Source organism: Pteropus medius, unplaced genomic scaffold (genome assembly GCF_902729225.1).
Source record: "Pteropus medius unplaced genomic scaffold, Ma_sr-lr_union100, whole genome shotgun sequence".
NCBI lineage: Eukaryota > Metazoa > Chordata > Mammalia > Chiroptera > Pteropodidae > Pteropus > Pteropus medius.
In genome coordinates, this window is record NW_024349224.1 from 824,129 (window position 1) to 838,671 (window position 14,543).

Here is a 14,543-nt window from a genome sequence, read left to right on the forward strand (position 1 = left end):
AACGACAAAAAACATTTCATTACTTTGTTGGCCTTCACGAAAGCTTTTTTTAAGGAAGATGGATATTGAGGAACAATACTAGTTTTTTAATTAAGGCTGTCAAAACATGCAACTATTACTCCTAAAGGAAAAAAGAAATCTTATTGAATCATTTTTATGAAAAGAATTGGTTAGTAGGCTTCAACAATTAAAATAATTGACCTAGTAAATTCTTTATTTAATCGCACTTACAGCCAGGAATTTATAAATAAAATATGTGCTCGGGTAGTAGCAGAGCACTAAGTCCACAAGTGGACTAAAGGAGGGGGCGCTACGAACTGATTTACCACTTTTTAAGACACATTCTCATTAAGTCTTCACCAACAACACAGTAAGTCAGCCATATGGTACTTTCTTTATAACTCACAAATGCCCCTACCCTAAAAGTAATAATCATAGAGTTCTGTCAAAATTTCATATGATAAAAATCGAGCTGCAAACAGTTCCTCCTTAAAGAGATGAAACCTGTGTTCGGAGACGAAGTGCCATCCCCTATGTGATACGGCTGCCCGAGACCTGGTAAGAGATAAAGTCGGTTTTAGAACCAGGTCTAGCTAAGCTCGAAGTGCACACTCACTGCGTCAGACAGCTTCTGACCATAACGCACCTGACGGGGACCAGAAGAAAAACATCTGCAGTCTTTCCTGCTTAAAACACTGCTGCTACTACTTCTCCGAGTCCTCCATGAACCCAGTCACACACACAAGACCTTACCAATACTGTCGTAAAAGCAAATAAGTGTCAATTCACCAGTTCACTAACAAAAGTCCTTATTTCTTCCAACGCCCTTTCCGGTCAAGCAACTAAGTATGAACACCAAATTTCCCAAGCCCGTTTGTGAGTGTGCACGTGTGTGGGGCGGGGGGGAAGGAGAGGGTCGTGGGCTAGCCCTGTACTTACTACCACATCTCATCATATTTTAAGGCACTCATGATAACCGAGTTAGATGTCCAGGGTGACAAAGATGAAAAGCCCACCTGACACCTGTTTTTCTTTACATCAGTGTCCAGCTAACACCATGCACACATTCTGTTACAAAAGGTTAAAGTAATAGTTGGTAAATCTTAAAGTCAATAAAGTATATGGAATAGAGGAATAATAATTCCTTTGTTGTTTTTCCGCAGAAGTCACTTTTTAAAAATTACTTTATAAAGGAAAGAAGGAATGATTTCACATGTGTTACCATCTCCACCCCTTATTTCCACCTGTGCTATTTATTTTGGAAACAGTCCACAAGGGGGCATCAGTCTATGCGTGCTCCATGTTAAATACGGCGCCGCCTTAAAATCAGAGTGGAATTGAAAGCCTGACAGGTAAGTGTGGCCAAGTCACAAATGATACTGCTCTCGAAAATGCTTCCCCTCACTTCTAAAAGTTTTCACTGTATTGCAATTTAAAATTCGTCCTGTATTGGTTAATGTATAAAATAACCACCCAAGGATTATACTAATCAGAGCTGTCCAAATTTACATGGCTTGCTTTTCTTGCTAGACTGTGTCTTCAAGGCAGATCGTACAATTTGGGATTTCAATGCTGCTGAGTCAAAAAGGAAAAAGTTTCAGTGGTGGCTAAAGCTCACTGATACTGGACATGCATTGTTATCTGACAGTTACTTAAAGGTTGAAAATAATTTCGTAAAGATCATACTGTCAATTAAATAGATGTATAAATGTCATTACCGAAGTATATAAGAAGTCTAAGTCAACGACATTAGTAAAACTTTACAGGTCTTTTAAATAAACCTCTTTGCAAAAAGGGAAGGAATTGACTACAGGTTTCCGACAGAAAAAACTGCAATAAATAGTAATAAACTGCAACAAACTGCTGAGTGTTTCCGTATAAAAATTTTAAACAAATTTACTTTCTAAAGATGCTGAAAAGCAAAAATACCAAAACTGCTACCAAAAGTTAATTGCAATTATATAGAACTTGCTAAAAGACTTAAATGTTCTTATTCAAAAAATGTAACTAGGATGGAATCAAAATGATCATCTAAATCTAACTTTTACATTTAGCCCAGTTTTCTCCTATACAGGATTCTAACACATTTCTCATACTCAAACCCAGTCCCTTTATACACAAATATCGGACATTTCTAACACACTTGTGAAGATCTCACAAAAAAAAAAATCATTAAAGAGTAAGTACGAATAGCCGAATGCATCAAGGCACTACAGAGTTACGCTGATGAAAACCGAAGAAAAGGTTCCAAGCAGCAGGGCGGAGAGAAAGCAGTGAGGAGACTCTGCCTTCCAAAGAGCCAGACGAAGACTCAGGGCCCGAGGTAACTCCAACAAAACATGGAAACCGAAAACGAGAAAATGTCTTAAAGTGCTGAAAGAAATAACTGAAAATCTATAATTACACACACAGCAAAAAGATCCTCCAACATGAAGGAAAAATAAACATTTTCACAGAATCATGTGCCAGCGGATTTTTCACTGAAAGAAATACAACAGGTAATTATGTGACATGATGGTGTCAGCTAACACTAAGGTGGTGGCCAGCACTGCAATGTGTAAGGGTATTAAATCAACACCTGTACACCTTAAACTTACCCAGCAGTATATGTCAACTACATCTCAATAAAGCTGGCGGGGGGCGGGGGGGGATGGATACTACAGGGATTATTCAAAGAAATATAAATGCATAAAGAACTAAAGAGCAACTGTACAGGTAATTTTTAAAAAGGTACAGATGAATCGATATTGATCACATAGAACAATTAATATTATTCTGTTTAAAACACCTAAAATTATTCTACGGACATCTCACCCTGAACAAGCCCGATCCCGTCCGATCGCGGAAGCTAAGCAGGGTCGGGCCTGGTTAGTACTTGGATGGGAGACCACCTAGGAAGACCAGGTGCTGTAGGCATAAAAAATAAAAAACAAGGGATTGTAAGCAAGGTCCTTACAATCTGTGAGGTCAACCAAGGGTTGCCTCGCCTAAAAAAATAAAATAAAATAAAAAACAAAAAATAAAATAAAAATAAAACACCTAGAATTAAAATGCATTGAAGCAAGAATGCAAACAAGATGGATAAATGAATGCATGCTGTGATCTCTAGGCAAAATTTCCCTGGTAAGAAAAAACAGTAAAAAATATAGTATAAATATATAGTATATTTAGTGCCAACGAAACATATATAGTACTAAAGTACCACAGTAAAAAAGAATGTATCATGAACAAGTTAATAGAGGGGAGAAAATACAACAATAAGGTATGTTTGATTAAAGTCAAAGGAAGGCCCTAAAAAAAGCAGAGAAAAAAAGAACATCCAAGTAGGTAAAACAGGCCCACAATGAGGTATCACTTCACACCCATTAGAACAGCTATTAAAAAAAAGAGTACAAAACAAGTGTCCCTGAAGCTGTGAAAAAAGCTTAAGTCTACACTGTTGGTGAAAATGTAACGCGATGCAGTCACCATGGAAAACAGTTCGGTGGTTCCTCCAATATTAAACAGAATCGCCACAGGTTGCAGCAATCCCCCTTCAGGGACACACCCAGAAGAACTGAAAGCAGGGACTCAGACACTTGTACGAACTCATGTTCACAGAAGCATTACTCACAATAGTCAAAAGGTAAAAGCAACCCATATCCATCAGTGGATGAATGAGTAACAAAATGTGTTATATACATATAATGGAATATTATTCAGCCTTTAAAAGGATGAGAATTCTGATATATTCTACCTTGAAGACATTATGCTAAATGAAATAAGCCAGTCACAAAAGGGCAATTACTGCATGACTGCTCTTGTGTGAGCTATCTGGAGTAGTCAAATTCAGAGACAGAAAGAAAAATGGTACTTATCAGGGGATGGGGGAAGGCAGGGGAGTTATTGTTTAATGGGTAGTTTCAGTTTTGCAAGATAAAGAAAAGTTCTGGAGATGGATGGTGGTGACAGCTGCACAACAAACTGAATGTACTTAATGCCACTGAAATATACACTTCAAAATTACTTAAATGAAAAATTGCATGTTTTGCATATTTTATTACAATTTTTAAAATCAAAAGTGAAATGTCCAGTAGAGAGGCGATAAGAGTGAAACTATATATATCAGTAATTCTATTACATAGAAATGGACTAAATATTCTAGATAAAAGAAAAAGTTGTCCAGACTGAATTTTTAAAACCATAACTATATGCTGTTTCTAAGAAATATACTTTGAACACAAATAGACTGAATCTAAAAGATAAAAAAAGATAAATCATGAAAAGAAGCAAAAACAAAATAAGCTGACATAACCAGACGAATATTTGACAAAGGAGACTTGAAAGCAAGAAGCATCACTAGAAATAAAAAACATTCAGAATGATAAAAATGTCAGCTGACCAGGAAGTTATTACAGTCGTAAATGTATATGCATCAAATGACAGAACTTCAAAATGTACAAAAGCAAAGGTTGAAAAAGTAAAGAAAAAGATAAATATACAACCACCGTGGAGATCCTAAAACACATCTCTTCATAACTGATAGAATTAGCAAACAAAAAAAATTAACAAGAATATAAGATACTCCAACACCACATTCAATCAACTTGAGCTAACAAACATATATGGAACTCAAAAAGCAGCATTTACATTCTTTCCAAGTAAACGATGGAACTTTGACCAAAACAGATCATACAGTAGGCCACAAGGCAAGTCTTAAATTTCAGTTTTGCAAAATGTGTTCTCTGATCAGAACAGAATTAAATATGACAAAAGAAAAACAGAAAATACTTGATGTTTGCAAATTAAGCAATATATTTCTAAATACTGTGGGTCAATAGACAAACCACAATAGAAATTAGAAATATTTTATATGACTGATAATAAAAATAACATACAAAATGTATGGGGTACCTAAGGTAATGAAAAATATAAAACTATAAAACTCAAAATACATATAGTATAAAGAATGGAAAAATCAGTGGCTTTTTCTTCTCTAGTAGTTTTCATCTCGAGAAGCTAGAAAAAAATTACAGAACAGAAAAATTTTTTAAAGAATAAATAGATAAAAGCAGAAATTAATGAAGTAGAAAAACGAATTACAAAGAAAAATTAATAAAGTCAAAAACTGGTTCTTTAAAAAGATTGACAACATCGATATACTCCTAGGAAGACAAAGACAAATCAAGGGGGGGAAAGCACATACAAATTGCAAATAACAGACATCAAAAGAAAGACATCACTATCAAACCTACACATATTAAAAAGGAGATATAACGAACAACTCAAAGCCAATAAATTTTAAAACTTAGATAAAAATAAAAATTCCTTGAAACCACATTTCCAAAACTGATACATTTAGAAATAGAAAATTTGGATAGTCCTTTCACTGACAAAGAAATGTCTATATTTTTAAATACCCAAACAAGGAAAATACTAGGCCCAGAGAGCTTCACTGATGAATTATTCCAAACATTGAAGTTAGAAACAATATCAATGGTATACAAACATTTTTATAAAATACACAAAAATGAGAGTCGTTTTATAAGGCCAGCATAACTCTGAAACTAAAATCTAACATGGACATTACGAGAAAAGAAAATTACAGACCAATATCCCTCATTAGACTGTCGCCCCCAAGAATTCATGTGCCTGTTAAGAAGAACTCCTGGTGGCTATTGGGCTCAAATTTATAAACAGTCTAGTAGTCACTGCTAAACATGCTCTCTGTGCTTCGAGAAAAAACTGCACTGAGCCGCCCGCCACCTGAACTGCTGCGTTCCTGAGGTCTGAGCCAACCCTTACGAAGGAGCGCCCAGGCTCCTAACTCAGCAATGGGCTGAAGACCTGCCTCAGCCAGTTGGGCCTGAGCAGCTATACCCTCGTTTGCATCTTCATTGACCAAAGTGACTTCAATCCCATCGATCAGGATGGTGCTATTTGGACCAATCAAACTGAGGCTTTGGAGTCCTCGTCTGCACAAAAATGGACCAATCAGGGATGGGAGCTAGCACTCTTTGTTTAAACAGAGCTCACTTTAATATGAAATGTAATCTAGCAATATATAAAAAAGTAAACACATCATATGCAAGGGGGCTTTCCCCAGGTATGCAATGGTGTTTCATTATTTTTAAAAATCAAATTAATTTGCCATATTAATATCTCCATAAACACAGAAAAAGCACTTGATAAAATTCAACATCCATTCATGATAAAACTAGCAAACTAGGAATAAGGGAACATTTTCTTATTTTCTTAAAGAGTACCAAAAGCCCACAGAAAACATTTTAATGGTAAAATATTTAAAACTGTTCCTCTTATATACAGAACTAGATAAGGAAGCCTACTACCGCTACTTTTATAAAGGTCCAAGATCATTCAATAAGGCAAAAAATAAAATAAAAGCCTTGAGAACTTGAAAAAATAAAACTATTACTCAAACAACATGCTTGTATATATCTGTACACATACTATCAGAATACATAGTGATTCAAATTCAAGTAAATTTAACAGTCAATACACAAAAATCAAGTACAGATCTACATACTAGCAAAAGATAAAACAGCAAATAAATTATAAAGCATGATAAAAATAATAAATATCTAGAGATAAATCTAAAACATGCAAGATGTATACACTAAACAAAGCCAATACTAAAAGAAGTTATGAAAAAACTAAATAAATAGAAAAATATACCATGTTGATTGGAAAACTTAATATGTAAACATGTCAATTCTCTCCAAATTGATCTTTAGATTCAATGCACTCCAAGCAAAATCTCAGCAAGTTATTTTGTGAGTACTGAAAATTAACTCAATTTCAGGACTAAGGCAAGAAAATTAGGAAAGGTAAGCCCAACACCTCACGCCAGAAAGCAAGGTAATGATTAAAGAAGGATGGGACATGTCAAAATGATGTAGGAGCCAGCTTGAAGGGGCTCCCACTGGCCAAATTTAGGACAATCTGAGCATAAAAAAATAATGACAAATTATAACACACCGAATTAAAAAAAAAAAAAACAAGAACAGGAGTCTATAGTGATACTAAAAGAACAGATGTTCTTGTTTTCAGAAAAATGCCAGCTAAAAATATAGATGTTAGAAAATCACTAATCTGCACCAATATAATAACTGATTTAGGCCAGGATCATCCATGGCGAAGGGTGCTTGGGGCACAGGATGTTTACACTATCTTTGAGTATTATTACCACTTAAAGTACTTATTCCTTACATAAGGGAAAGGTAACTTTACAGTGCAGAGTTCTGATAGACACCCTCTTAAATAAGTAATTAGCAACACCTGTAACAGGCTAGAGTAACACGTGTTTCCTGATGATGCAGTAGGAAGTCGCCATCATCTATGTAATACTCTTGCCAAAAATGTTTAACTTTGTCTCTTCATAATTACATTCATCAGTCATCCAAACTGTGGAGCATTCTATAAGACAACTGTCATAATCTCTCCAAATACTCTTCAAATATCAATTTAATAAAGACACAAAAGGCAGGGGGTTGTTTTAGATGAAAGGAGACTAAAGAGGTAAGATGGCCGAATGCAATCTCTGCATCTTGGACCGAGAAAGAGTTATGAAGGACATTTTTAGAAAAAATTGAGAAAATTTGAATATGTTAAATACCATTATTGAGTGTCACTGTTCATTTCTTGGGTGTGAAAAAGGATATTATGATTATGTAGGAAAATAACCTTGGTCTAAAATGATACATGCTTAGGTATTAAGGACTTGCTGATGTCTACAATTAACTTTCAAATGGTTCAACAAGAAAACAAAAAGGAATAGAAAAGAAAAGAAGAAAAGAAAGAAAGAAAGAAGGAAAGGAAGGAAGGAAGGAAGGAAGGAAGAGGGGGGAGGGAGCGAGGGAAAGAAAGAAGGAAAAGGCACATGGAACAAAATATTGATGACTCTAAACTATTCCTTCAATGTTTATGTTTTACAATTTTTCAAAATAAAGTTTTAGCTTTAAAAAAAATTAACTAACTTGGGATAGACTAAAAGGATTGAGACTCACCAATCTGGAGAGGATGGCAAGAATGATACAAGCTGAAAAGATTCTTCAACCCAAAATGAACACATCCGGTGAGAGAACAAAACAAAGCAGTTATGGTCACAGCCCAGACTCCATGCGCCTCCTTCAGCCTCTCCCCACGGGCGCTTTAGAACCATCCTTGTCTTTTACTCCGATCTGGAGAGGCCGAGCAATGAACGTGGGGTATATTCCACCTTGAAACACTGTATTATAATGTTTATTAACAACTTCCAAAAGATCAATACCAAAGTGGTTTTTTCTCATGGTACATGACTGGCATGATAATAAGTGCTGACAACAACAATAATAATATAAAATTGTTCTAAAATAAAATGTAACTCACATGTTCTGAAATCTCATCTACTTATAAAATGTATCCATGACTATAAGCAAACTTATTCTTACAACTTTGCCATCCATAAATTAAAAAAAAAAAATTCGGCACTAGAAAGACGAAATATACTTTCTTCAATAAACTGCTTATAATTACTCGATTTAGAAAAAAAACTTTCTAAACCTCAATGCCTATTCAGAAAAAGTATTAGCTAACGAGGAATGTAAAGAAATCTCCTTACTCCGACATATATAAGTGAATATAAAAAACATATTCCACAGTAATACAAAAAATGATGTCCATATCATACTCAATGGATTTTTTTAAAAAATTCTGCTAACACCACTATCGCCATTTCTGTTCCGCATTGCACTAGAAATCCTAGCCAGCGCAAAACCCAAGAGAAACAAACAGCATAAGGACTAGAAAGAATAAAATAAGGAAATCTTGAGGGATCACAACAAAATTTATACTCCCAAGTTTCCAGATGACTTGTAAAGCTATGATAATTAGAAAGTGTAGGTTTGGTACAAGAACAGACAAACAGGCCAGTGGAACAGATTCAAGAAATAGATCCACACATACAGTCACCTGACTTATGACAAAGATGACAACGCGTGGAAAGAAAACAATCGTTCCAAAAATGGTGACGGGGCAACTAGATGTCCACGTGGTAAAAAATGAAACCTGACCTCAACGCCCTGTTATGCACAAAATCAATTCCGGGAAGATTGTAGATCTAAATGTGAAAAGCAAAACAATAAAACTTCTAGAAGAAAACACAGGAGAATATCTTCAAACATTAGGGTAGGAAAGACTTGATAAAAACAAGACAAAAAGACTCTAACCATAAAGGAAACGCTTGTTAAAATTAAGAATTTCTGCTCATCGAAGGACACCATTATGGAGTGTCAAGTGAAGCCACAGGCTAGGGAAGAAATTTACAAAACATTCCTGGAAAAGTACTCATATCCAAAGTGCATAAAGAATTACTATGAATCAATTAGAATATGACAAACATCCCAACAGAAAATGGACAAGAGATGAGCGGGCATTTTACCAAAAAGCAACGCAAATAGCCAAAAAATATCTGAAAAGGTAACTGACTTCATCGATCATTACTAGAATGTCTCGCAAATATGACAAGGACAGGCAGTAAGAACCAAGAGTAGGAACCTGGTACTGTCGACTGTTAGAACACTTTGGAAAAGACACGAATAACCCATGAGAAAGTTCAGGGCAAACACTAGAAAACAACCCAAGTTGTTCACCTGAAAAATTAAGAGTTAATGAAGATTCTAACACCGAATCTGTAAACATCTGTCGCGGTGCCTGGCACACGCAGAATTTACTCTATATAATGCAACCCTATGTCTCCCTTTCTTCACACATGACAAACGGAAGTTTATCGTTTAAGACCAGCGTGATTCTCAAAACACATTTCGATGGCTTCGCGTCTAACGAAAATAAAAACCAAATCCTTGCGCTGCCGTGAAACAGCTCTCGCCTGCCTCATGCTGACACGTTCACCCTGACTAGAACGCTCCTCTCCGAAATACGCCCCCCATCTCCACGCAGCCGGCGCTCCGCTTATTTCAGGGTTCTGCTCAGATGAAACCACGACACACGGGATTCGCCTGACCCCCTCGCCTTCCGAGTCCCTCCGCTCAGACCTTCACCCTCGGTCCCAGTCCCTCACCTACTTCCTTCTCCACCGAGCCTTACCCGTCCCGAACCACCCGACGTGTTTAACGAGCCTATTCCGCGACTCTGCCACTAGGACGGAACCTCCCTGAAGCGGGACTTCTCCGCGGTTCACTCCAGCACCCTCAGCAGAGCACGTCTGCCTGGCATAGGCACTCAGTAAATACCTGTTGAAAAACTGTATGACTTGGGTTCTGGGCTTGAAGAGGGGAACAGCTGTTGTATGGGGTACGTGACAGTTTCTTAAACTACGTACAATTTAGTTTTATCATGAGAAATATGAAAATCCACCATTAAGTTATTGCTTTACATTATGAAAATTTTGAAATATTTCCTCTTAATGCATTTAACTCCCCAGGTTCTATACCAAAAAAAGTGTAAGTTATTCCAAAATTCCAAGTGAGAATTACATAAGCCACTCAGTAATAATTATAATAAAATAACATCCACGGTTTTTCCAAAGTTACTATTATCCTGCAAATAAACTTGTAAAAATAATACTATATGGTACTTTTTTCACATTACAACAAAATCTCAGTAATTTTGCTAATAAAAGATAACTGTATCTGCAGATATAAAATATAGATATCACAGAAATACAACTTTAGCTAACAAACCAAAATTTCAACATAATGTAATTCTAAGATAGAGCCAGATGTGACAAGATCTTAGTATGAGGAAATCTCCCCAGAAGAACCGAAGACTCGCCACTACAGCCCTGGATCGTGCACTTCGCAGCACCACTCAGTCTAGAGGGGCCTCTGAGCAGCTTGCATTTTCTAGCGACTGCTCTACTGCTACTGGTGACAACAGATTTGGTTATGAGAAAAGATTTAATCCAAGTTCCCTCTTGTCCCTGTATCTTTCGATCCGAAGTTTAGAGTAAATAAAACCTCCAAAAAAAAAAAAAAAAGGAATCCAAATAGGGGATAGATGTTTGCATAAATTGTATCTATCAACTATGAAGAAACCAATGAACCTGCCTAACTGGTGCTCAAACCAGCCAAGAGCTATTTTTCAAGTCCAGAAAGTACTTAGCAATTAAAGATACAACATCCCAGTTTTCATTAAAACTAATTAAGTTTTATGAACAGGCTTTATTGAAAAAAACTAATTCCAGCCAATTTCATTCACTTTTAGGTAAAATAAAAAATGAAACTGTGTGCTTCTGAAACGTCAGACGGTGTGTTTTCCCATATAAGTGTGAATACTCATATACACATAGACACAACTGTAACTACATTAACACATACTGTTCTACAATGTTTAATGTCTGCATAAAAGCTCTTCATATGTATCACGATATATTGAACCAATCTCCAAGTGCTGGATTTTTAGTTTTCTCATTATTATAAATAAAGCTGCAAGGAACCTTTCTGTACATGTCTTTTTGCTAGATCAAAAAGGAATAAGCGAAAGTTTTGGCAGTGGTGCTGTAAGTGAAAAGTGTTAAAATATCTAATACTGTCCATTTACCACAGATATTGTCATTTATTGGGGTCGTGGCTCATTCATGCTCCGCCGTCTTTTTTCCTCGGGTTACTAATTTTGTGTCCTTGTTATTTACTGCTTCAAAAAGATAAGCGAGGAAAAACAGAGAATGCCCTAGGTAAAACCTGTTACGCTCCTAAAACTAAGGTGCCCCTTGTACATAATGAATCCGTTTCTTTCCTCGGCATCTAGAGCCTAGTAGCTAGGTAGCGTCCTAGGGAAAAATGAAAACAGTCATTGAAATCATCTCCTCAGGTTTTCGACCTCTGTCGCAGGACCCGACAGGGAAAGGCCACGTCCTAAAGCACCCTTAATCCGACTTACACGGAGGAATCCTAAGTGCCACACTAATATCCAGTACTGTGCAGCGTTCCGTTCTACATCCCAACAATGTCCCGACACCTCTACTTCACGAGAGCTCACTACACTCTGACAGCTGGGTCGGTCTGAAAGCCTAAAATGAAGTCCGTCACCGATGTCTGTTTGCCAGGGAAACTGTTCCTGCACCAAACCATCATGGCACAACAGCTATCTACGAGTATGTTTGGGTCTCCTGCGCCCGCAAAGCAGACGTCCGGTCCAGTCTGTCTACTGAGGGGCCTCACCTACAAACTGGAGAAAAGCAGTTTTCACACGCAGCTGGGTACCCTACCAGAAGCTGTTCAGAGCACCCCCAATGTACCCTTTGTATTTCCGCCACACTGACATCAGAATAAAACCAGGGGTATCTCTTCTTAACGAGCCCAATGGGAGAAAACACATCGAGTCAGCGTTGTGCACACACACGAGGGAGGCAAAAGTAATTCCTCCACGGAAGAGGCTAAAGACGACGGCAACGGGGACGCCGTCTTCCGAGCGTCTGCGTCGCATTTTCTACAAGAACGAGAACCATAAACAGTTCTGCCAAAATGAACAAATTGGTCTCATGAGTCTTTTCTCTCTCCTCTTAATTTTCCTCATAAAAAAAAAATTAAGATCCGTTCACGTCTTAAAACGTAAACACGCCAAACTTGTTGAATTTTTAAATCCCCATTTTGAAAAAAGGCAAGTTTAAAACCCACCAGTTTTACGTAGTATTAAGAGAAAAATGTCTCTCAGAAAAGGGAATCCAACGCACAAAGTCATCTAGACCAAGCGGCACAAAGCGGAAAGGATTCCCACAACAGGTGGCTTCCAAGCAAACCAGGAATTTTCCAGGTTCGGTGAAAATTCCCTCACCTAGGTGAACGGAGTGCGAATATCTGTTCACCTACGTCCGTGGTCGTTTTTTATACAAAAATGCTCAACGGAAAAAGTGAGGGATTCTCCCTGTTAACTTTTGAAACAACTTCCTAACCCTTTTAACCAGGATGACCCTCTCGCAGTATGACACGGGGCATTTTAAGTAAATTCAATGTTGCTTTTCAAAGTAAGAATTGCAAACTTTCAGGAGCTAGCGTTCCCCCGAAATGCTACAGAATTCGAGGGGCAAGACACCCCGAGTTAAACAGTAACGTGATGTTTCCTAAACCGGGCGGGCTTCATCTCCACGCCCATGAGGAAATGCGAAACCGCCCTCCCTCCTCACGGGTACAGGGACACGGATTTATTATGCGCTTGAAGTTAGAATTTAATAAAACAGCACTGGATCTGGGCACATGCTAAACCCCCAAAGCCGACACTGCGCCCGAAGCGTGTGGTCACAAACCTAACAAAAACGTCCAGCGCGACGATCAAGCGCAACAGAGACTACGCGCTCCGGCACCGTGTGGGTGACGAGCCCGCGGCGCCCGGCGCGCACTTCCGGCCGCCGCGCGGCGCGGCGCGGCGCAGCGCGACGCGGGCCCGCACGGTTCCCACGCGCGGCCGTGCGCGCCGAGTTCCGGAACTCGCTTTCGGCGCGAGTTCAACGGCCCGCCACGCCCCCGTCCCCTCCCACGCCCGCGCGGGCCGAAGGGCTCCCCGCACGCCCCGACAGGAGCACGTGACAGAAGTTTCCCGCGACGCGGTCTCCGCGGGCCCGAGGCCGTGCCCTCCCGGGCGCGGGGTCGGGTCGGGGGCAGGGGCGCGCGCGCGCCGCGCCCCGGGGGCGGAGGGGCTCGGCGCGGGGGGCGGCCCCGGGCCCAGGCGCGCGGCGGGGGCCCCGGGACCCCGCGGGGGCGCGGGCCGGCGCGCGGCCTGTTACCTTTTCCTGCTCCTCGCGGAGCCGCGCCACCTCCGGGGCGCGCAGCGGCGCCGAGGCCGAGGCCGAGGCCGCGGCGTGGGGCCCGGGGCCGGGCGGGGCCTCCATGGCGGGGGCGCCCGCACCTCAGCGGGGCGAACGAGTCCTAAACAAGTGTTTGTGGAGGCGGCGCGGCCGGCGGCTGCCCAGCGCCCGCGTGCTCGCCCTCATGCGCGGCGCGCCCCGCGCTGAGGAGGCCGCGCCCGCCCGCTCCGCTGCTGCGGCGGCCGCTGCTCGCGTCCGGGCTGCCCGCGGCCGCATCTCACACGCGCATGCCGCCCGCCGCCGCCGCCGCCGCCGACTCGGAGCAGCAGGCCGGCCGGGGAGAGCGGGACGCGCTGTCCGATGGCCGGGCCGAGCCAGGCGTCCTGTGGCGGCCGCGCCTCCCCGCAGCTCCGCCCCTCGCCCCGCCCCGCGCGGCACGCCGGGAAGCGCGCGGCCCCGCCCCGCCCCGCCTCTGGGTCACGTGGTGCGGGAGCCGCGCGGCCGGGCGCGCGCAGGCCCGGGCTGCGCCGCGTGGTGGCCCTGGGCGCGCTTCCGTCCCGGCCCGCGTCCGCGCACCGCGCGGGTTCGCGGGCCCCGCACGTCCCCCCCAGCCGTTCGCTGCTGCATCTGGCGGTAGGCGCTTCGTTCATGCGCTAAAGCTGCTGCTTAAGCCGTTTAATTTTAGCAAATTCAAATCTTTCCGGTGCCTGTTTAATGAATTAAAAATGCAATTACATGTTGCATGTGTATTAATTACTGCACGCGGTGTAATTTTTCCTTATATGAAGCCATGGCACTTACGTTG

General features: G+C 40.8%; 1 protein-coding gene and 1 pseudogene across 1 annotated transcript in view; one reads left to right on the plus strand and one right to left on the minus strand.

The window, feature by feature from the left end:
• Window positions 1-13,917, minus strand: part of URI1 (URI1 prefoldin like chaperone) — a 52,365-nt gene extending 38,448 nt beyond the window's left edge. The window contains exon 1 of the mRNA XM_039880742.1: window positions 13,718-13,917. Within this exon, the coding sequence (XP_039736676.1) occupies window positions 13,718-13,822 (105 nt within the window). The 5' untranslated portion in view covers window positions 13,823-13,917. The remainder of the gene's footprint in view (window positions 1-13,717) is intronic.
• On the plus strand, window positions 2,798-2,916 carry LOC120617460 (uncharacterized; annotated as a pseudogene).
• Window positions 13,918-14,543: the final 626 nt, after the last annotated feature.